This window comes from Bubalus bubalis, chromosome 3, assembly GCF_019923935.1.
Source record: "Bubalus bubalis isolate 160015118507 breed Murrah chromosome 3, NDDB_SH_1, whole genome shotgun sequence".
In the NCBI taxonomy this organism is placed as follows: domain Eukaryota; kingdom Metazoa; phylum Chordata; class Mammalia; order Artiodactyla; family Bovidae; genus Bubalus; species Bubalus bubalis.
Window position 1 is genome coordinate 152,720,653 of NC_059159.1, and position 22,176 is coordinate 152,742,828.

At 41.7% G+C, this 22,176-nt stretch overlaps 1 protein-coding gene and 1 long non-coding RNA gene across 2 annotated transcripts in view; one reads left to right on the forward strand and one right to left on the reverse strand.

Annotated features, from left to right (window-relative positions):
* Window positions 1-1,836: 1,836 nt before the first annotated feature.
* On the reverse strand, window positions 1,837-15,525 carry ALDOB (aldolase, fructose-bisphosphate B). The gene is made up of 9 exons (XM_006067868.4): window positions 15,371-15,525; window positions 10,547-10,668; window positions 9,489-9,700; window positions 8,409-8,463; window positions 7,328-7,488; window positions 6,341-6,424; window positions 5,306-5,480; window positions 4,691-4,890; window positions 1,837-2,371 (listed from the first exon to the last, which is right to left on the reverse strand). The coding sequence occupies exons 2-9, from the start codon at window positions 10,656-10,658 to the stop codon at window positions 2,276-2,278; spliced, it is 1,095 nt and encodes a 364-aa protein (XP_006067930.4). The 5' UTR covers window positions 10,659-10,668; window positions 15,371-15,525; the 3' UTR covers window positions 1,837-2,275.
* LOC102402091 overlaps window positions 9,707-22,176 on the forward strand; it is a 32,332-nt gene continuing 19,862 nt past the window's right edge. The window contains exon 1 of the long non-coding RNA XR_328392.4: window positions 9,707-10,403. This is a non-coding gene — a long non-coding RNA (uncharacterized LOC102402091). The remainder of the gene's footprint in view (window positions 10,404-22,176) is intronic.

Sequence of the window (22,176 nt, forward strand, 5' to 3'; positions counted from 1 at the left end):
GAAGTTTGTAACACTTGTCTTCATATTACTGTGAGTGAAGGAAATTACTGGGGTTGAGATTTCAAAGACAACTCTAGTCAGGAAAATATATCAGATAGCCGGGGGAAATTCATTATATAAATCTTCACCCACAGTTCAATGTAATTCAGCCTTGACCAAAAGACATAAATAGCTCAGCCTTGATTATTAATTTATACCTAACCATAAATGAGAATCTGAGAGGTTTCTTTACAACTTAGGGTCAGTGATGCTGAATAAATGAAAATGTTAGTCTCTCAGTCATGTCTGACTCTTTGCAGTCCCATGGACTGTAGCCTGCCAGGCTCCTCTGTCCTGGCAAGAACACTGGAGTGGGTAGTGATTTCCTTTTCCAGTGGATCTTTCCAACACCAGGATCAAACCCATGTCTCCTGCATTGCAAGAAGGCTCTTTACTGTCTGAGCCACTAGGGAAGCTGAATAAGCTCTAGATAAAAAATTTCTGGCAGGAAAGCTTTGTCACATCAAGTGTTACCAGCATTCAGGACAGTTTAGCACATCAACTACTTGCTGATTGAGTAGATGAATGCAAAAAGAAACCTAAAAGATCTATAGTGCCAGTGGCAGAGGTACTGAACACAGCCTGTTGCCCTGCCCTTACCTTCTTCCCTTACCGTGCATCCATTATAGGAGAAAAAGACCTAAATTCTAATCTCTCAGCTTTACCCTAAAACCCCTAAATGTATGACTGTCTCAAGTAATTTAATTTCTCTAGATTCAGTTTTATCATCTGTAAAATGAAAGCCTTGGGTTAAATAACCTCTAAGTAGGTTTGAATTGTTTATATGAATATATTAGTAGTTGTTTTTAGAAAAGTAATACAGCCACATGGAAAGAAACACTGAAATGTTGTAGAAGCACATAAGTAAACATCTTCCCTGTGTCCCATTCCCTTCTTTTTCCTCAGAAGTCCCTTTGAATTAATTCTGTCTTATTCCTCTAAATCATATGTTTATGCCTCTACTTCCTAATTTATCCACTCTAAGTAATATTTAGAAAACTTTGTCTTCCAGACAAAGAATTCAGTTTACTACCTTTTCCTATATTTTTGTTATAGGTAGGAATATTTTAATGATTAAATCCATTTCCCTTGTATTTTAATAGACTTAAAGGACCTTTTTTTTAAAGCACTACTTCTTACTCCACCAATTTCAAGTAGTAGCCTGACTCCCCATTAAGTAAATTACTGTTTTCTTTGCTTTCCTCCACATCTTCTCCCTCTTGAATTTCTCAGCTTCTCTCAGTTAAAACATTACTTTCTTTTTTCACCAAAATCATTACTATTATGTTGTCCAAAGTTATAATTAAATTCTCTCTTGTAACTATGGTTGTCTTTAATGCTTTTATAGGTTAATTCTGAAAATCAGAAGCCAATAAGCATAATTATGTGAATATTTCTTCCTGCAAAACTATGTGGTGTGCTTGGATGTGAGAGGAAGATGCAGTCCTGTGTCACAAAACCTGTGCCATTTGATGAGGAATGTTCCAAGCACCAACGTCACAGTGATTGCTTTATTAAACTCCATATGTTGTTTGGAATCATTTTACAATGTAGCTTGCTTCACATATGAATAGCCTTCATTTATAAATACCCTCAAAGTTGAAATCTAGCTTAGTACTTCTCAAACTTGGCTGGAGCATGGCCTGAACATCCTGGGTTTTTTAATTTTACCAGGTTAATCCAATGAGCAACCAATGTTGAGGATCCTGATGCTAATGGCAGGTCTATAGACTCAAAGGTAATGAAATGTATCAAATCCTTTGAAAGCAAGAGCACAAAGTAAAACCTGATACCAACTGAAGGTTTGTAGAACATTTTATTTCATTTTTTGGTTGCAGCTGTCTCCTGTATAACCTACCACTGCTAAGACTGTTTAATAAGATGCGCTTCTTTGCACTCAGCTTGGAAGGTATTTCATTTGGTGATCTGGATGGAGAGCTGGTTCTGTTTTAAAGTTTGTTCTTTTCTTAGATAGACTCTTTGGGGTGTGGGGAGCTAGAAGCGTTGTAAGGAAACCATTGGGTGAGATTTCATCAGATCTCTGATATTCAGACTTATGTTTCCATAACTGATTTTTTTTCCACTTATGTCTAAGAAATTAACATGTGTTGTGTTTCCAGTAGCTTGCAACCTAATTTCATCTAATTTCCAGGGTCAGTTGAAAAGTTGTTGTTTCCTTTCAGCCCTCCTACCAAGACACCTAGAGTGCCAGAGCCAAGCTGGTCAGCCTCGGGTTCTAGTAGGTATAGCTGGCAGTGAAGAGCGACTGGGTGGAAGCAGAGCCAGAAGAGCCCATGTGAACATACTGTCCTTTGGCTGCCTGGCTGTTAGCCTAAAACACAAGTGTGAGAGAGGAGACAGAGTTAGAGCAACCTGATCTTGACCCTCTTTGCTTCTCATTTGAAACCAGCTACACTTTCATGTAGATTTTTCTTCCATACAGTGGTTTTGCTAAATATTGCTGCTGATACCATTCCTTCCTTTTATGCTTTTATCCTTACTTCCTTTTTAAAATCCCCGTTTTCTGAGCATTTCTCAGGCAAGCCTGAACTCTGCTGTAACTAAGAAGGTTTCTTTTTAACACCAGCAATACTGCAACAACTGTCCTAGAAATAAAAGTTGAGAAACTTCTCACTCATACAGTGATAAGGAAAAGGAAATCTCAGTTCCAATTTGGGAACCTTGGAGTAGTTGTTGAGTAGTCTGCTAGGAAAATGACCAGATATATTGCCAAACATCAGGCAAGTGTAGCTGAAGCTTCACTATAGCAAAAAGAAAAAAAAAATTTAAATACGTTTTACATTTTCTACATATATTTGTCCATAAGAATATATAATTTTATGTAGTTGTTATTGTAATATCATTTGATACCCTGTGTAAATTCCAATTAAAGTTGACTTTAGAATTATGAAACCTATCATAACACTCAAATGCCACTTAGCAGTACCTGTCTTCAAGTCACTGTTGCCATTTTCTGATCTCTCCAGGACTTATTTCTACATCTACAATGATTTTCGAAGTTAGGTTTCATGGACCTAATTAAACACTTGTTAGAAATGGAAATTCTGCAGCTTGACCCCAGACCTTCTGAATCAGAAACTCCATGGCTGGGCACAGCCACCTGCATTTTAACATACCTTTCCGGTGATTTGGATGCATGCTCAAGCTTGAGAACCACTGTTCTAGATGACAAGCTTCGCATCTCTTCATTTGTGTGGCTAACCCTTATTTGCATAATCCCTTCATCATATTTGCTGTATCTTCCCACCTCATCAGCCACACACCAGCAGAGCCACACCCATCATCATCAAAAGGTAAAGCACTACCTCTAAAATCTCACAGCTCTCTTACACCTCTGAGATGATGTTTTTAGCTTCTCTGTAGCCTTCCTTTCCTTTACTGCCTTATCATCAAACTTTTGGCTACACCTGATTCTTTGCCCAGGCTCCGCTCTCATCAGCAGCAGCAAGCTGGATAAGGCTATCACTCAAATTTGTTCCCTCTCCCTGTTAAACTCTGATTCTTCAACCCTGCTCTTTCCCATTTAGGCTGATCTGAATCATCCTACATGCTGTCGGGAACATTCAGGATCTAATTTAATGTACCAAACAAATTCATTTCAACTGCACCTTGCTTTATGCTTGGCCATAACCTCTGGTCAATTTCCTAGCAACTACTTCAACAACTATTCCAAGTTCCCCACTGTGAAGACCGAAATCTCCATTCCCTTATCACTCTCAACAGATGCCGTCACCTGTAATCAGTGATCAACCACTGCATCTCTCCACCTCTACAGACTTGATTCCAAACTCATCCTGTTCCTTTTTTGCTATCTCTTCCCTCCTTTCTAAGACCAACTCTGCCACCTGTATTTAACATTTTGTCTCATGTAGCACTGTTTCCTCTAAGTCTCTGTCCTTTCCTAATCTCTAATCTCTCCTCTGGATCCTTCTGCTTTACATTTAAACATGCCAAGCTCTTTCCTATTTGGCTAAACTCTTAAGTCCCCTGAAGGCACTGGCTGTGTCTGCTTTGTTCACCCCAATCCTTGGTTCATAGGTACTCAAAAAGGAATGTTAGTAGTTGAATAAGACCCTTCTTTGTCCTCATTGTTCTTGGTAACCTTTCTGTGTCTTTTCCTGACAAGCATCTTGAATGGGTACCTTTTCTTTACTGAACCCGTTTTGTTGAGGGTCATTGATATGCCCTTCAATGCCAGTATCTCCAAAGCCTTTTCCCACCTTTATTTTTAACCTCTTTGTAGGGTGCTGTTATTGACACTTTGAAACTTCGTTCTGTTTGCTCCTAGAATCCTTAGTTCATCTTAATATATATTATCACTGCTTGTCTTGGTGGCTTCTCCTCTTCATCTTCTCAAAATGAAAGATATCCCATGTTCATTCCTTGGCCCTCTTCATTGTGCCTCTAAAGTGTCTCTGTGGAAATTGTCCTTCAGTCCACTAACATCAATTATACTCCCTGTGTGGAGAGTTCAAAACTCTCTCCAGCCTTGACTTTCCTACTAAGCTCTAATGCCACAATTTCAAATACCTGGTAGACACTCTCTGGAGTCCATCATGGCCTGAGGAAAGCAATGAGAGCCAGGTCCCAAGTAGCCACTTGATTAAGTACATAAGAAGAAGTGTCTTACCAGGGCCCGCTTCATAAAGGCCTCCTGGGTTGCCTTCTTGTTTTCAGCCTTGCCACCCCATGCAGCCAGTGCACTGGCCTGCAGGGCCCGTCCGTAAGAGAAGCTTAGTTTCCAGGGCTTTGGTAGAGGGCAAAGGTTGATAGCATTGAGGTTGAGAGTAGCATCCTCTTCACTCATGCCACCAGACAAAAAGCAGATGCCTGGAAGGAGAGAAGCCAGTCCACTCCACTAATCTTGGCTGTGTACCCTGCTTGAGAAAGCAAGCAAGGAGCCTAAAAGAAATGTCATGTCTCAATCTTTTCCCCACTTGATTTGCATGGGACTAGGTTGGAGAAATTAGCTTGCCTTTGCTGAGGCTAGCTGGGCTGAGGAGAGAAGGGATTTAGTAAATAAGAGGGCAGTGAAATGTCAAGGAAATCAATGGATTGTATGTATTTTGATGGACTCAGGATAGGTGGCATCATGCAGTTTGAGGGAGAAGTGTTGGCTACCTGTGAGATAACAGAGATCTGTTTCATGGCTGGAAGGAGAGTCCTGGACATATGCAAATGCTTCTGGCAGTCCTTCAAAGAGTGAGGACTAAGACCTCAAGTTAGAGAAGAAAGAAAATCTTACCAGGAACAGCTGCAGGAACAGTACGGTGGAGAGCCGTAACCGTGGCCATCGCCACCTGCTCTGGAGTATACTTCTTGGTGCAGGCATGTCCAGCAGTCACCATGTTGGGCTTCAACAGGGTGCCCTCCAAGTAAACGTGATGGTCATTCAGGGCCTTGTATACAGCAGCCAGGACCTGAAGGACAAATGACCCACATAGGTGAAACCCGGAGCCGGCCATGGCGTCATCTGACTCTGCAGTATAGAGTCACTTCTATACTGCAGGGAAGGAGGATGAAGGAATTCCCACACATTGCTTGGCCAAAGCTTCCCAACCAACCCTTAGGCTCAATCAGGGAGTTGCCTGCAAACCACAGCCAAGCCAGCCTGTCCCTGCTGCCCCTCCCCTAGCTGCTCACTGCACGGACTACCTGGATGGCTCTGCTTCCCAGAAGCCCCTCACTGCTTCCTTCCCATTACTCCCTTTGGTCAATTGAGTCTGCCTTGATTTAATTCACTGGGGACATCCAAATCAGCCTCCATTCTCTATCCCCATAGAAGCTGAGTGATCATAAAAATATAAATTTTACAGGCAGGAGTGCTTTCAGAGCTCATTTCAGTCCACTTCATTTTGCAAGTGGAGAAACTGAGGACTTTCTTGCTTTCGTACAGATGTATGTGGCTAATTTAGAAAGTCATATGTGAAAAAATCACCTTCTAATTACATTTTCTCATGGAAGCCTCATCTTACTTTAAAATCTCTTAAACATAATGGAAATGAGGTCCAAAAAGATGATATGACTTGCCCCAGGTCCCACAACTGGGAATATGGATGCTTAAACCCTAGTCTTGGTAATGCAGATCTGCTTTTTCACAAGGAGTGTACCATGTGCCCCCAAAAGTGGAAGGTTTGATAATACCTCCTTACCTTCTCAACACTACATAATGATTCTAACCGTAGAATACTTCACATGTAACAGCTGAGATATAAGTAACAACTGTTACTTAAAAACAGATTTTTTAACTGGCATTGCCACCTTTATGTTTAAGACTTACCTTCTCAGTAACATACTGGCAGTGTTCCATGTCATGGCTGCCATCAGGAATTACCTCTGGTTCAACAATGGGTACCAGACCATTCTAAAGAGAAAAATAGAGGGGACAGAATGAAGCTCTGTTCACTGGGATCTTTTCCTTAAGATATTTAACATTCCAACTGGTATAGGGTGAAGCCCTTATGGAGAAATATCATATAAATGACTTAAAGTCAATGAAAATAAATTTAACGGGATATCTAGTGAGCATCTGTGGTTTAGCTAAAAAAGAACAGTGAGGAAAAAAACAGTTTTCCTTGAAATGGGGTACAGTAAATGCAAACTCTATTTCTGTATATCATTCTAGAGACTATTCTACTACCTCAGAACCTATATGTCATCCTTTTAGGGCAGGCAAGTTTAAATCACCAATAAAGATGCCTCTTGTATGGGTTAATTAAGGAATTCAAGCAATGTTTTCAATTCTGATTGGGAAGCTCCAAGTGCCCACAATTCTGGTAACCCCAGGACTGTACCCACACAAGCAAATCAGACTTAAGTTGGATCCCAGACGCACTTTGCAACAGGTTGGAAACTTGAGCATCAAGCTACCGTCCTCCAACAAATTACTTGAATTGGAACCAGATCAAGGCTGTCACCCTTGAGCTGGGGATTAAGAGGCTCGTGTCCTTGGTCACGGTGGGGCATAGACATGTGAATGCCCTGGCCTCAAGAGATGATGGTTTTCAAGACTCAGCTTATAGTGCTTTGGTAGAAGGCCACACTTGATTATGTTTGCCTTTTGGATTCATTTGGTTCCTTGTAGAACCAAATCTTACTCTACCACCCCTAGTATAAGTAGTAAAAAAAAAAAAAAAAAAAAAATGGCATCAGATTATAGTGGTGAGAGAAAAGGAAGGATCATGTATAGTTACAGTAAAATTAGAAAGTTGGGCTTTGAAGAAAACTCTTGCCTACTGTATTTGAGGCCAAGGGTAAGGAAGAGCACCTGCTGACAGATGCTGGCATAGCGGGCGAGGGTGTTGGCGTTTTCCTGGATAGCAAGATGGGATGGACACTGGTTGTCAATCTTCAGCACAGCACGCCACTTCCCAAAGTCAGCACCATCTTTCTTATACTGAGCACAGCGTTCAGAAAGGCCATCAAGCCCTGCAAGTCATGAGAGAGAAAGGCTTATTTGCATCCCTGACTGCTGCTGATAAAGTGAAGGGGTTCCCCTTTTGCTTAGCATTCAGTCACAGAGCTTGAGGACCCAAAACATACAGCAAAGAAATAAACATCCCAGTACTAAGTCAAAAGATCTGTGTTTAATAAATTTAATTTTGATATACATATTATATACTCTATAAAATGAGTAAACTAATATTTTAGTACTTACTGTGTTCCAAGGCATGATTCTAAATATTTTGCACATCTTATCTCATTTAATGATCATAACAACTCTAATAGTTGTTATACTGTTACAACCTAATAGTCATATAACTCATAGTTGTATATTCATTTTAAAGATTCAAAAACTGAGGCTCTGAGAGGTAAAGTAACTTCAAGTTTGAATAGCTAAAGAGAGACAAAGCTGAGATTTAGTCTGCTTAGCTAACCCAGTGCTATGGTTTATACCTATCTCTTGGGCAGATAGGCTTATACCTATCTCTTGCAAGATTATCTAGTGAGTGATGGAAGCAGCATCCAGACCCAAATGTGTCTGACCCCATAGCTTGGGATCTTTCCTTCTTACTGCTGCTAGATTTTTCTAAAATAATATTCCCAAGTATAAAGTATCTTCTCTGTCCAGGGCACTGTTGATAAGCATTTTATGTGCAGTGTCTACTTTAATTCCCACACCTATTCTGCAAAGTAGATATTGCTATCTCACTTTAATGGAGACTCAGAATATGTAAGTGACTAGCCTGAGGGCATACAGTTGTTAAATAGAGTAGCTGGGGCTGAAGAACAGGTGTGTGCCTCTAAACCTAGCGTGATAGTCAGTTTGTTTCCCTCCATCACTTCTTTGCTTGTCTTCATTTCTGGCATATACTGGCATGATTCATATCAGTGGGCAAAATCCTCACCTTGAACGGTGGTTTCTTTGTTTGTTCCTGCAAGCGGAGCAACTCCTTGATCTAACTGTGAATATAAATAATTAACAATTAGCAGGTGTCAGGTGTCCCTGGAAAATACAAGCAGAGCCCCTGGTGCTAAATAGTAGTTCTCATCTTTCACAAACCAAGGAGTTGAATTAGGAAAGTACGTTAGTCATTGAGGGGACACAATTCAGTCCACAGTAGAAGTGAAGTTATCCGGAAAGAACAGTGTAAGGGTATCAACCCTAAGAGGATGGAAAGTATGGAAAGCACAGGCCTGGAGCTTGAGAAGCAAGAAGTAATCTGATAGCACCTGAGACGAAGAGGTGCCCGTATAAGAGCCACTTCCTTTAAATGATTCATTCATTTACTCAAGAGACATTAATCGAGCGCTGCACATATTAAGCCCTGTGCTCTTATAGGAGCTAAGAGGAATAGGGATGCAGCCTCTACTGTCAACATAACAGAGGCTATGGTCATGAGCCCAAGAGGCAGCAGTCTGGGTTCGAACCGGCTCCAATTTTGCCTTGCTGTGGACAAGTTATACTACTCCCTGTAGTTCTGTTTTCTTGCCTCATCTCTAAAATAGGGATAATAATTGAGTCTATCTCTAGAGGTTATGAGGAGTAAATGAGCGCCTGGAGTTGTAAGCACTCAACAAATACAGATGATCACTCTTGAGAAGTTCGTGAAGTTTTGGAAGACCTAGTTACAGTAGAACAGTGTTTTGACGGTAATAACTATCATGAACTAAATAATAATGGTGTGACAGGCACTGTTTTACAAGCTCACTTTATTTTTATAAGAACTTTATGAGGAAAGTACTATTATTCCCATTTTAAAAATGAGAAAATGGAGACACAAAGAGATTAAGTTCTTTGTAGGAAAATGGTTGAAAGAAGACGGTACTGGAAAGCTCGAGAAGAGGATCTGTTTCTCAGTGGGATGGTGAGGATGGAAAGGAGTGAGAAGAGCAATCAGATGATGAGAGTGCTCCTCGTGTTGGCCCTGTCCCAACCTCTGTGTTGTGAGTGTGGCTGTGGTGAGATGGGAGCGAGATGTATTCACCTTGATTCCCACCACGATCCCTTTTTCCTTGAGGACGTCTCTGAACAGCTTTCCCTGGCCATCCTTCTGGTAGAGGGTCTCATGGAAGAGGATCACACCCCCGATGCTCTGGCTGACGGAGCTGTCCACAGTGAAGAGGAGTTCGCGGAACTGCCGGCGGTTCTCTTCCGTGTTCTCCACCTTGATCCTTTGCAGGCGGTTCCCCATTGTGCCTACATGGGCGGGTGAAGGCAGTGTAAGGAACAGGCTGGTGCTTCCCTGCCAACCCCCTCCATACCAACCACTGATCCTCACCAGGATGGACAGCAATGCTCGTTTTTTACTTAGATCTTCAGAGCTCCTGACAATCTCATGGACAGAGGAGCCTGGTGGACTGCAGTCCACGGGGTCCCAAAGAGTTGGGCATGACTGAGTGACTCAGAGTTCCTCTCTCTTTTTTTTGTCTCCCCAGGAAAAGACCTGGCTGCTGTCACGATGCTGGTGAGGAAGAGCATGTGCTGGACGTGTCATCAAGGTGTATGCCACCATTGGATATAAATGGGGCTGCAAGGCCCTCAGGCCTCTTTAGCTCTTCCCTGGTCCAGCTCTGATCCGACCGGACGTATAGACAGTGGAAGGAGGGGTTAGGCAGGCTCTTGACTTCTCTGACTCCTGTCATTTTATCAGGGGGCCATTGAGGCCCTCCCTTGTGCCATCCTGAGCTGCTCTCAGTCACAAGCTCTGCCCCATTCCTGATGTTGACACTTCGCTACTCTCACCGCCCATCCTTGGCTGGCTTTACACTGACTTCTCATCAGGGGCAGAGGTCTCATCCTGCTTACTGAGTTCCTGGCCTTGCTACAGCTGGGATGTAGGACTTGAGCCTGTTCACTTGGTTTTCAGAAATCTGCCTTCTGGAATGACAAGACACAAAAGGTCTGTGCTTACTGAGTCTTCTGTTCCCCCTCCTGTGTACATAAACCTTTATTTCCTCTGAGAGGAGAGAGAATATGATCCAGTTGTCTTTGCTAAGTGGAGAATCAGGAGGATGTTTGTAGTGTGATGTTTCCTACGCTCACCTACGGACTCATCTGCAGCCAGGATCCCCTTCCCGTTGGCAACAATGCGTCGGGCAGTTTCTGAGAGTGCCTTCTTCTGTTCTGAAGTGAGGGCTGGAAACTGGTGGGCCATGGTGACAGGTCTGGAAAAGAGTGTAGGAGAGTTAGTTGTGAATTGAACTGTGGGTCTTTCACATGGATTCATGCCCAAGACAACAGGTGTGCAGAAAAGCCCCACAGGCTCCTCTGACATTTCTGGCCCATTTCTACAACTAGCTAAACAAATGAGGTCTGTTCTGTTTTGAAGCTGAAGTAGTTGCAATTAGCCCTAATGGATGAAGGTGGGATGCCAAATGTCATGGTGATCCTAAACAGAATGTCTTTCAGGAAATCACTGGGATGACTGATCTTATAACTCAACCAACTAATGAGTGATCTACTTAAATCTGACAAACAGGGATCATGGCAGTAATCGACTGTCTCTCCCTGGCTGACTTTGAAGCCAGGATAGTGAAGCTTTCTGCCTCTGTGGCCATTCCTCACTTTACTCTGTTTGCCTATAGTCTCACCAGAGTATTGTCTAGGCAGCAAGCTTCAGAGGAGAAGCTGCCATTTGGCCTTGAATTTAACTTCTCTTCAGCTTTGGGACATAGAGGATGGAGTGCGTCTCCTTTTTCTTATCTTCAACCACCTGTGAGACTATCTGGGGCAGACGGAGAGGATTTTTCCTAACCTCTGGGCTGAACATTGGCATCCAAGGATGCTAACGTCATGTTTTGATTCCTGCTCCAGTAATTCTCAGCTTCATTGCTTTGGCAAGGACAGACTCTGGCTCAAAAATCCCCTATCCAAGCAACTTCTCAGTAGTGGTCATCTAAGGGGGATCATTGCTCCTGTTTGCTGCCACTTAGAGCTAGTCTTGAAAATGCAAGCTTACAGGATTCTCATCTTGGATGTTAGAATACGTTGGATTATTAAAGGAAAAAATGGCAGTGAAGATTACCCTGTGGTCTCCTCCTTTCCTCTGTCTCCTCTCCCCTCATATACTCACACACAGGGTAGATGCCCTGTGTCTGCTTTCTACTTTCTGGAAACTAAGGGACCCCTCACTTCTCATTCCATCCATTCAACAATGAGATAATGAGGACAAGTATTATCTTCATGCATTAATGAACAAGCTAAGACTTGGAGAAGCTAACTGACTTCTCCAAGGTCCCACCTAGGATGAGCACCCAGTTGTCCTTCTCATGGCAAATCGATCTTGATATTTTCTGTGTCTTTTCAAAGCAAGCTGTCAGTATTGTATCCCTTGATAGAGAAGTCAGTGGCTACTGAACTAATTCCTGACAAGGTATAACTGATGGGGCTCACTGTGGCTACTCTCGCTTCAACACTTAACTCTGAGAATAGAACCACAATGCTGTCACTGGGGTACCAGAACAGGTAGCGGGAAATAATCACAAAGAAGATAATTTTCCAATGCCCTTTATATCCCAGCCACCCGAAGATAGTGTTCCCCCTGTTTATATGTTAGTTCCTAAATTGTAGTCAGGGACTGTTAGATTTGGACCTGATCTCCAGATCTTCATGTCAGATTTAAGACAACCTGAGGTTGGTGAACTTTAAGCCAAAGCACAAATTTTCTCTCTCAGCCTAGATTTCTCCTCTAAAGTTTTCTCCTGTCATAAAGGAGTTGAAAAATACCAAAAAAAAAAAAGTTTCCTTAATAAAACAGAAGAAAAACATAGCCCAATAATAGCAAATGCTATTTACTGCCATGCACTCTGCTAATTGCTCTACATGCATTATAAAGTGCACTCCTCACAATAATCTCAAAAGGTAGCCAGGCTTCCCCCCTTTCCACACCCTCTGCCATATGATAGATAAGAAAAAGATGGAAGATAGGTTAATTATTTGTCCAAGGACAAATAGCTAATAAGGCACATGTTGGGATAAGGAGGAATACTCCCTCTTCCACAGAAACAGTGAGACTGGAAAAAGGAACTGGCCTTTGGGTGACTCTAATGTCCTTGGTGATTCCCGCCAGAGTACCAAAAATCCTTCAGCTATGTTTCATTAACCCCACACCACATTACCAATTCATAAATATCTGATACATTTACACAGAAGTAGATCAGACAGACCTGGGTTCAAGGACCAGCTCTGCCTCTTCCTCACTGGGATCATGGGCAAATTGATAACTTTTCTGAGTCTTAGCTTACTAGGGATTAAATGGCTGTAATATCTGTTCTGGTTGTCTCACTGCCAGATGGATCACATGTGACCTGTGAGCAACCTACTCATTGTAGTTGCTTAGAATGTATTTGTGGAATCACATAATAAACATGAGGATGCTTTTTATGAGGCTTTATGAAAATTCTGGAATCAGTATTTCTCATTTTTTAATTAAAAAAATAATTTCCTAATGGAGTTCCATATTTCTGTTTACTACCAAGTGATTTGCTTCAGTCTGAGTGTGCTGACTCAACTAGAAAAAAAAAAACAGAGAAAAGGTCAAATCGAACCAATACTGTTTACGAGAAGTTAAACTTCTACAGAGGGATTAAAGTTCTGTACCACATCAGCACAAATATTGCTTCTCTGTTAATCATAAAACAGGGTCACAGGCTAATGTTCACCACTCGATGAGAGGAGGCCAGCTGGAAGTGGGTAATGATAGAGAATGATTTCTGTGTCCCTAAGCTTCTGCTTACTAAGGTCTCATGCCAACTTTTTAAAAAGTGTGATAGGAAGTTGTTTACATTATATGATTAAGAAAAAAATAAAGGCAAGTTTCAGAAAAGTGTGCAATACATAATGTCACTCTTTTTTAAATTAAACAAAAATGGTATGCACACATACTGTTTATGGGTTATATAAGCAGAGAATAACCACACTGAGCTTACTCCTGGGGAATGAAATAGGGTGGGGTGACTCTCATAGGTCACTTTATGGTTTTTTTTTAATGTTTTATTTCTCAGTGAATATGTTTATATATTACATTATTTACTAAACATAATAAACAGGTATAAATGAAAGTGTTACTTGCTCAGTCATGTCTGACTTTTAGTGAACCCATGGGCTGTACCTCTGTCTGTGGAATTCTTCAGGCAAGAATACTATAGTAGGTTGCCATTCCCTTCTCTAGGGGATCTTCCTGACCCAGGGATAAAACCCAGGTCTCCTGCATTGCAGGCAGATTCTTTACCTGAGCCACCAGGGAAGCCCCATATTATCAGGTAATACATATGCAAATCTGGGAGAAGGTTGCGAGCACAAACATACATGAATAGAAGGTAACTACAGAAAACAGAGCTACAAGTGAACTCAGAGGTATGTGTATCGACCTTGCTAACTTTAGAGATGAGGAAATTCAGGCCCAGGAAGAATGTGTCTGATACCCCTTCTAAGTTGTCATGTTTTAGGACTGTAATTCACATTCTACTGGCTTATGACTTGGAATTCTTTTTCCAATCCTTCTTCAGCAGAATAACAGATGAAACCCTGTTATATAGTTCTTTCTGCCTTCTTTAAAGAGACTCTCTGAAAATATAATAATGTGTAAAATATCAATATTTAACTCCTGGAGAATATAAGGGTGTAGAGAATTCATTTGCTTCTCCATGTACACGGCAGGTGGATTTTCAGGAAGACATGAGGGGCTTATTCACTGAAAGCCCATGATTGTCAGGCACTGCATTTGGCACTTTCACATACAGATGCAGGAACATGCCCACAGCTTTGTTATGTATCTGATTCCATAGTGACAAGTCCAGTGAGATGCTCTAAAGCAGCCTGATCCCTGGTGCCTTTGAACACATGTGGAGCAGCTCACAAAGAGACCTGAGTGTTGCTCTTTCCTCTAAACTGGCACCTAAACCAAAGGAACCCTAGATTTACAGCAACTATACTCTGTTCCCTAACCCAGCACCTCAGGTCTAGCCTGGGCCTGGATCGTCTGCAGATGAACCTTGCTTCAAGCGATGGTGGCGGCGGAGCAGGAGCCCTGCTGGATCCACATCAGCTAATGGAACTCTAGGTACCTATAATCTCCTAGGCCCAGGGATGGAACCTGAGTCTCCTGCATTGCATGCAGATTCTTTACCATCTGAGTGACCGGGGAAGCCCCAACTATTTAAAGAGAAGTTTATTTTAAAAGGCAACATATCCTCACAACATGCCTATTCTTCAGATAGTAGAACAACTATGGCAAAATACATCAGCAGCTTTTGATTTTAAATATCTCAAGCTGTAGGATTTTCATACGTTTTCTATAGTAGGAAATGTTATAGAAAGTATCAAATAAGGGAAATGTTTGACAATTCATAATCAAAGGACGACTATGCTCCGTGATGCCTGTTCCATTTTCTCATTTGAGCCGTGGGTGCAGATGAAGGGAAAAACAAGCCAGGAGTTCATTTCTGTGACAAAGAAACTTCAGTGCAAGTTTTAATAGGTGTGGGAAGAGAATGAAGAAAATTACATAAGGAGATAGATATGTAAATAAATCATTGGAATAAGCAGTTGTTATGCAGGGAGCAGAAATAAGCAGGCATTTCAAAAACTGAGTAGAATCTAACCAAATAGGACTATTCACTCTGTTTTCCCTAAGCCAAAGACTCAAAAGAGCCCTCTTACAGGGACTGCTGGTAACTGGATCGGTCTGGATCTACCAGGATGGGTAGAGAGGAAAACAATTATTTCAACAGATCACCACGCTTTCAGCCACCATCACACTTTTCCTGAAAACAAAAGCCAACAAACGTTCTTCTCTGTGCTTAGTGCTATCACTAACCTCTGACTCCCTGGTATTCTCCAGGTAGACAAAGGAGGTACTTTACTTACAGTTTGAGAGAGGAGAGTCCTCTTGGATCTATCAGAAACTGTGGATGAGGCAGCAGCTGCCAAATAGGATGAACTTTCGCAATACCCAGTTTTTATAGACTTCTCACCCAAGTTGGTTTGTTGGTTTTTTTTTTTTTTTTCTCTAACTTTTACCCTCTCCTTCCCACCTTGGCCTGGTAGAGAAGTGTTTAACCAATAACTCTGATTGGCTCATAAACAGCCAATCCTTCTAATCATGCTCACACGCCCTCTGTACTCAGAGTGTTAACACTATAAGGGACATCTGGAGACCTCGTAGTTCTCAATCCGGATTCTCTATTTTACAAATGAGGAGACACAGACAAACGATGAGGAGCAGTCATGCACCGAGTAGATGACTGGACTCTGGAGTCCACCAAGGAAAACTGGGAAGCATGTAGCTCAGCTCCAGCATTTACTACACACATGACCTTGGTCAAGGTTATTTTCACTTCTCTGAGCCTGAATTTCCTCCTCTGTAAAGTGGAATCTGAACTTCACAAGAGCGTTAAGTGAGTCTGTAAAGTGCCTGCATATAGGAGATACTCAAAGATCCTTCCCAGCGCCTCAAACCAAACTAGGCTCCCCGATGCTTTTAATGTCAGAACACAATGTCTCTTAACTTTAGTCTCATTCTCTCTCAACCTTTATATTTTTGTCTTTAAAGTTGGTAAAAACTAGAATAAAACTCTAAGTGATTGATGTAAGCCATCAGCTCCCCTAGTTACAGCAGTGTCTTGAGGACTAGTTCATTCTACAGGGTTTTCTTTTCCTCTGAGCATTAAACCCACATCTAATTCAAGAGAAGGCAAATAAAAATAGGGTATGCTTCCTAAGGCAAATAATGAAAGAGGCAAAATTTGTGGGAAAATCTAAAAATAATGCAATGACCACGATCACAGGAAAAGTATAATTCTCAGAAACATTCTCCTTTGAAATAACTCATAACATAGGAGGAAAAAAAACGTCAAAACCAAAGTGCTCTATGGTATACAGTACAATACTATAGTGAGGGAAATATCAATGAAATAAAGGGAAAAGAAGCAGACCATTGGGTTTAGCGTTTAGGCTCAGACAGCTTCTGAAGGTGGAAAGTGTTACACACTGAATGTGAATATTGAGGGAAACTGAAATGTTTAAAACACAAATTTGAGGCTCATTTGTCAAGGGAAGTTTGGCCAAGGCCTGTCCTAAGGATAACCGAGGGTTAAACCACAGAAAGTTCCCATCAGCGCTCCTGACTTCACCGGCCTCCCCAAGGCACACTTCCTGGTGCTCATTCAAACACCTGGTGCTTGACTTGTCAGACCAGGATGACTGATCTGGAGACATATGAAGTTTCATCAAATTTGACTTTTGTTAGAGGAGAAAGGAGGAATAAGAGGTGGATGATGATGAAAGAATAGAGAGTGGGCTTAATAATAGTTGTTGGGCATCAGGGCTGGGGTGGTCAGAACTGTGACTGGAACATTTTACCCACTGAGAAATTTATGGTAGAAATAATTTCCCACAGGCTACTAGGACTAATTATTTTTGTTGTAATAATGACAACAATAACAATAATAATAGCTCTTTTTTGAAGTTTTATGATGCACTTGATTCTTTTGGTGTACGCTCTCTAATCTAGCACCTCTCTGAGGAAAGGTTTATTAGCCCCACTTTCTGGACTAGGAAACTGGCTCAGAGAGATTAGGTAACTTGCCTTAAGTCACAGGAAAGGTACACGGAGTACCTGTCTCACTCCAAGTCAGGGCGAGCTGCTTACGTTTTGGTGACCTCAAACTGCAGAGATTCGCTCTCTCCCTCTCCACCTCCCAGCAGTTTGTAACCTTGGACATTAAATCTGCATTAATCAGGGAACAATGACTTGCGTTTGCAGACCAAGGTGGCCCTGATCTGCTGAGCGTCGCTTCACGTGAACAGCAGACTGGCCAGGCATGTTGGAGGCGTAAGAATTCATCTGCCCCTGAGTGGTGCCGCCTGCTGCTGCTCCATGGCATCAGCATTTGGCCACCTCCACTGTCTGACATGCAACTGAAGCTCAAAGTTTAGGAAAGCCAGAGTGACGCTTACTGGATCTTATAGAACCAGCAACTCCTGAGCAACACAGACTCTTTACAGTTTTTTTTAAGGCTCTTACCTCAGTAAGATATTAAAATTGAGATGTCATGATATGTGAACTTGGAGGCCGTGGAACATTGTGGAATCTCCCAATCTCATTAGTCCTCAGTTTCACCATCTGTAAAATGAGCTGGTAATGCCTCCATCAGAAACTGATTATGAAGATGAATGAAATAGCATACAACTAGGAATTTAGTACAGTTATTTCACTAAATAACTGGATCTGAATGCATAATTCTGATTTAGAGGCCTCTGACTGCAGACTCTTCTCATAGGCAATAATAAGATGGCATCATTCCAGATCATTACTTTCAAAACCTCCAACAACTGCCGAATTTCTTCCACTCTTTGCCCCACTCTGGATACTTCTAGCCTGAATAGGATTTTACATGAGTTAAATGAGTTCATGTATAATATGAGGTCTGGGTCTACAAACTTGCACATGCAAATAAATCTCGTGTTTCTCAGGTTATACTCACTGTAGGATTAGTAATGTCACGGAAAAAGAACTTTTGTAAAATGGGGCCAAATCTTCATAATGCAAGGAAGAACTGGGGATGGATCAACATGATTTTTTTTTTAATTTGTCTATGCCAGATGTCAGTTGCAGCATGAGGGACCTTAAGCTGCGGCACTCGAACTCTTAGGTGCGCCATGTGGGATCCAGTTCCCTGACCAGGGATCAGACCTGGGCCCTTGCACTGGGAGTGCGAAGTCCCAGTCACTGGACCGCCAGGGAAGTCCCTCAACATATTTTAAAACATCTTTCCTAATTTGTAGGACAGACATTTCCTCATGTATAACAATCCGCTTTGGTGGCTGGGATGGTTTCAGGACCCTGAAAGCAGCGGTCACTATTTTGGTCACAGTGACAGGGCAGTGTTTGTTACCTCAGCATAGTTCACAAAATTATTATTGAGGTTCTGGGTGAATAGAACTTTGATCACTATAGGGACTTTTTGTAGAGGATACATGTTTGTAGCAAATATAAAATGAATAAGACTGGCCTGCTCTCAAGAAAATTATCGAAGAGGTGGGAGGAGCAGGTTGAGGTCAGAATCCAATCAAACCAAGTAGTAAGAAAATGTATATGAAAGTATCAAGAGATGGTGTAGTGTGGCTGTTACCACAGTGTTCATGAAAGACTCTATAAAATACGCAAATGAAAAGCCTAGACATTCTGGACTTTTACAAGTCAAGTTCCGTATCAATTGATTCAGCCCATCAGACTGTAGAACCTATGTGGGTTGGGACAGTGACACCTTGCCGCTGTCTTCCCAGCAATCGGCACCATGCCTAAAACACAGTAGGCACACACTCAATGTTTGTGAATAAATGAATTAATAAATATATGAATCCTTTCCTATCAATGTCAGAAAAGTCTAGAGTAACTGTCTTACAATTCCTATCTCTGAGAACTTTGAAATCATTAAGGGGTAGAACATGACCATTACTTTCTTCTAAAACTATATTAGATTCTGAAAGTTCTTCTATCATTGTTTACTGGGATTTCACAGGCAACCAGGCTGCAGCTCCCCTTAAACGGTACACATGAACCACAGCCCCATCTCCCCTTTTTAAAAAGTGTGGTAAAACACACATAATATAAAATATAGCATCTTAACCATTTTTAAGTGTTCAGTAGTGTTCATTAGTGTTCAATACATTCACACTGCTGTGTATCCAATCTATAGAACTCTTCTCATCTTACAAAACTAATAGTTTGTATCCATTAGACAACCATTTTCCACTTCTCCCTCTACAGCCCCTGGAAACTATCTTTCTACCCCCTGGCTCTGAATTTACTCTAGGTATCTTATACAAGTGGAGTGATTTAGTTTTGTGTTTTTGTGACTGGTTTATTCACTTAGTATAATACCCTCAAGCTTCATCCATGTTGTAGCACATGTCAGATTTTCCTTCTTTTTAAAGGCTGTATAGGACTTCCCTGGTGGTTCAGTGGTTGAGAGTCTGTCTGCCAATGCAGAGGATATAGGTTCAATCCCTGCTCCAGTAAGATTCCACATACCACAAGGCAACTAACTCCATGCTCCAAAACTACTGAGCCCACGCGCCACAACTACTGAAGACCTGATGCTCTAGAGTCTGTGCTCTGTGACAAGAGAAGCCACTGCAAAGAGAAGCCACTGCAAAGAGAAGCCCAAAAACTGCAATGAGAGAGTAGCCCCTGCTCTCTGCAATTAGAGAAAGCCCACGCACAGTAATGAAGACTCAACACAGCCAAAAATATTGTTTTTTAATTTTTAAAGGCTGCATAATATCCCAGTGTATGTATACATATCATATAACACACTTATAGATACAGATTATAGATATAGACTCAGATAAGTATAGATATCACATTTTGCTGTTCTATTCATTGGTCTCTGGACACTTGAGCTGCTTTCACCTTTTGGCTATTTTGAATAATGCTGCTATTAAAATGGGTGTGCACATATCTAAGATTGTGCTTTCAATTCTTTTATGGTCCCTTTATTAATGTAACACCTTGATTGAAAGAGAATTCACATGCCATACAATTCACCTGTTTAAAGTGTACAATCCAATGATATTTGGTATATTCAGAGTATTACAGGTCAGCTTGTGAAAGACATGTGGTGGGTTTTCAAAAAGGTCAGAATCTGAGGGTATAAACTCAGAGCACCAGAATGAAGCCCAGGTCAAGAGCCATTGGGTGCAGCAGATGTGGGGATGGAAGAGTCAGGGATCATCTTTCATTTTCTCATGGTGAATTTTTTCTGTATCATTATCATGCTTGATGCTGCTGCTGCTGCTGCTAAGTCGCTTCTGACTCTGTGAACTCGGTGCATTTTAGGTAGACTGGAGTACCTGTGTATGTTCATATATCTCAGATGAATAAATTTAAAGCAATCCAAATTCTAGGGTTTAGAATACCACTACCTTGAGACTAGAGAGTAAAATTGAAACTGAAATATGATTTTTTTAAAAAGTTTTCCATTTTCTTGTCTGAAGAAGAGTGTTTGTGCAGTTAGGATGCTGTAGAGGCAAAGTGAGTTGAAAAGAATGGGCTGGAGAATTTCAGAACTGCTGAGCAACCAGTACTTATCTGATAGGAAAGTTACTCTGTGGTCAGCAGTGACCACCACTGTTACTTTTCCCCAGTCCCTCACAATGGGTTGTTTACTGCTTTGTCAGTGTTTTCTCTTGGTCTTTTGCTCAATCATCTCAAAGTCCATTTTTCCTCTCACTATCTAATCAGAATTATCAGTCACTTATGTCATTTATGACCTCCAGCTTAGTATTTCTTTCAGTCTCTCTTATCTCTTTAGTAAAACTACCTAGTGATCTAACTGCACCCCTGACTAGCCACGGGACTGAAGGAAATCACGTTCTCCCAGTCTGCCTTCCCTGATGTGGAAAGTGGATCCAGTGATACTCTCCCTGTCTACCAACTTTACCATTTTGTTGCACTATTGTTGAACAATAACATCTAAATAAGGGCTTGGAATATCATAACCACATCATGAGAAATGCTGGGCTGGAAGAAGCACAAGCTGGAATCAAGATTGCCGGGAGAAATATCAATAACCTCACATATGCAGATGACACCACTCTTATGGCAGAAAGTGAAGAGGAACTCAAAAGCCTCTTGATGAAAGTGATGTTGGCTTAAAGCTCAACATTCAGAAAATGAAGATCATGGCATCTGGTCCCATCACTTCATGGGAAATAGATGGGGAAACAGTGGAAACAGTGTCAGGCTTTATTTTTGGGGGCTCCAAAATCACTGCAGATGGTGACTGTAGCCATGAAATCAAAAGACGCTTACTCCTTGGAAGGAAAGTTATGACCAACCTAGATAGCATATTCAAAAGCAGAGACATTACTTTGCCAACAAAGGTCCGTCTAGGCAAGGCTATGGTTTTTCCTGTGGTCATGTATGGATGTGAGAGTTGGACTGTGAAGAAAGCTGAGCGCCGAAGAATTGATGCTTTTGAACTGTGGTGTTGGAGAAGACTCTTGAGAGTCCCTAGGACTGCAAGGAGATCCAACCAGTCCATTCTGAAGGAGATCAGCCCTGGGATTTCTTTGGAAGGAATGATGCTAAAGCTGAAACTCCAGTACTTTGGCCACCTCATGTGAAGAGTTGACTCATTGGAAAAGACTCTGATTCTGGGAGGGAATGGGGGCAGGAGGAGAAGGGGACGACAGAGGATGAGATGGCTGGATGGCATCACTGACTCGATGGACGTGAGTCTGAGTGAACTCCGGGAGTTGGTGATGGACAGGGAGGCCTGGTGTGCTGCGATTCATGGGGTCGCAGAGAGTCAGACACGACTGAGCGACTGAACTGCACTGAACTGAATAGAATTAGAAAGGGTAAATAAATCATGTTACTTCATGGAAGCAGACATTACACTGCTCTGCAGCATGTACACACACACACATAGTGGAGAAACAGAAAACAAGGTTCTGGCCTTAGCTCTACCCTGAATAGATGAATAACATGGCCCAAAAAAGGGCACAGGCATTTGTTGAGCATTTACTTCTTACAGGACCTTTTCTAGGCACTTCAGGTAGAACACTTCATTTAATCCCCACTACATCCATCACCAGGGTAGGCAGCATTTTAGGGGAGACAGTTGATCCTGTCTCTGGCTAACGAGCTATTACACCATTAGTAA

What these genes read in the sequence shown, in the direction of transcription:
- ALDOB (XM_006067868.4), bottom strand. Translation starts at nt 10,658, where the DNA reads ATGGCCCACCAGTTTCCAGCCCTCACTTCAGAACAGAAGAAGGCACTC. An exon ending in GGATCGTGGTGGGAATCAAG is followed by an intron (nt 8,464 to 9,488) that starts GTGAATACATCT and finishes TTATATTCACAG; the next exon opens with TTAGATCAAGGAGTTGCTCC. An exon ending in TGTTCCTGCAGCTGTTCCTG is followed by an intron (nt 4,891 to 5,305) that starts GTAAGATTTTCT and finishes CTCTCCTTCCAG; the next exon opens with GCATCTGCTTTTTGTCTGGT.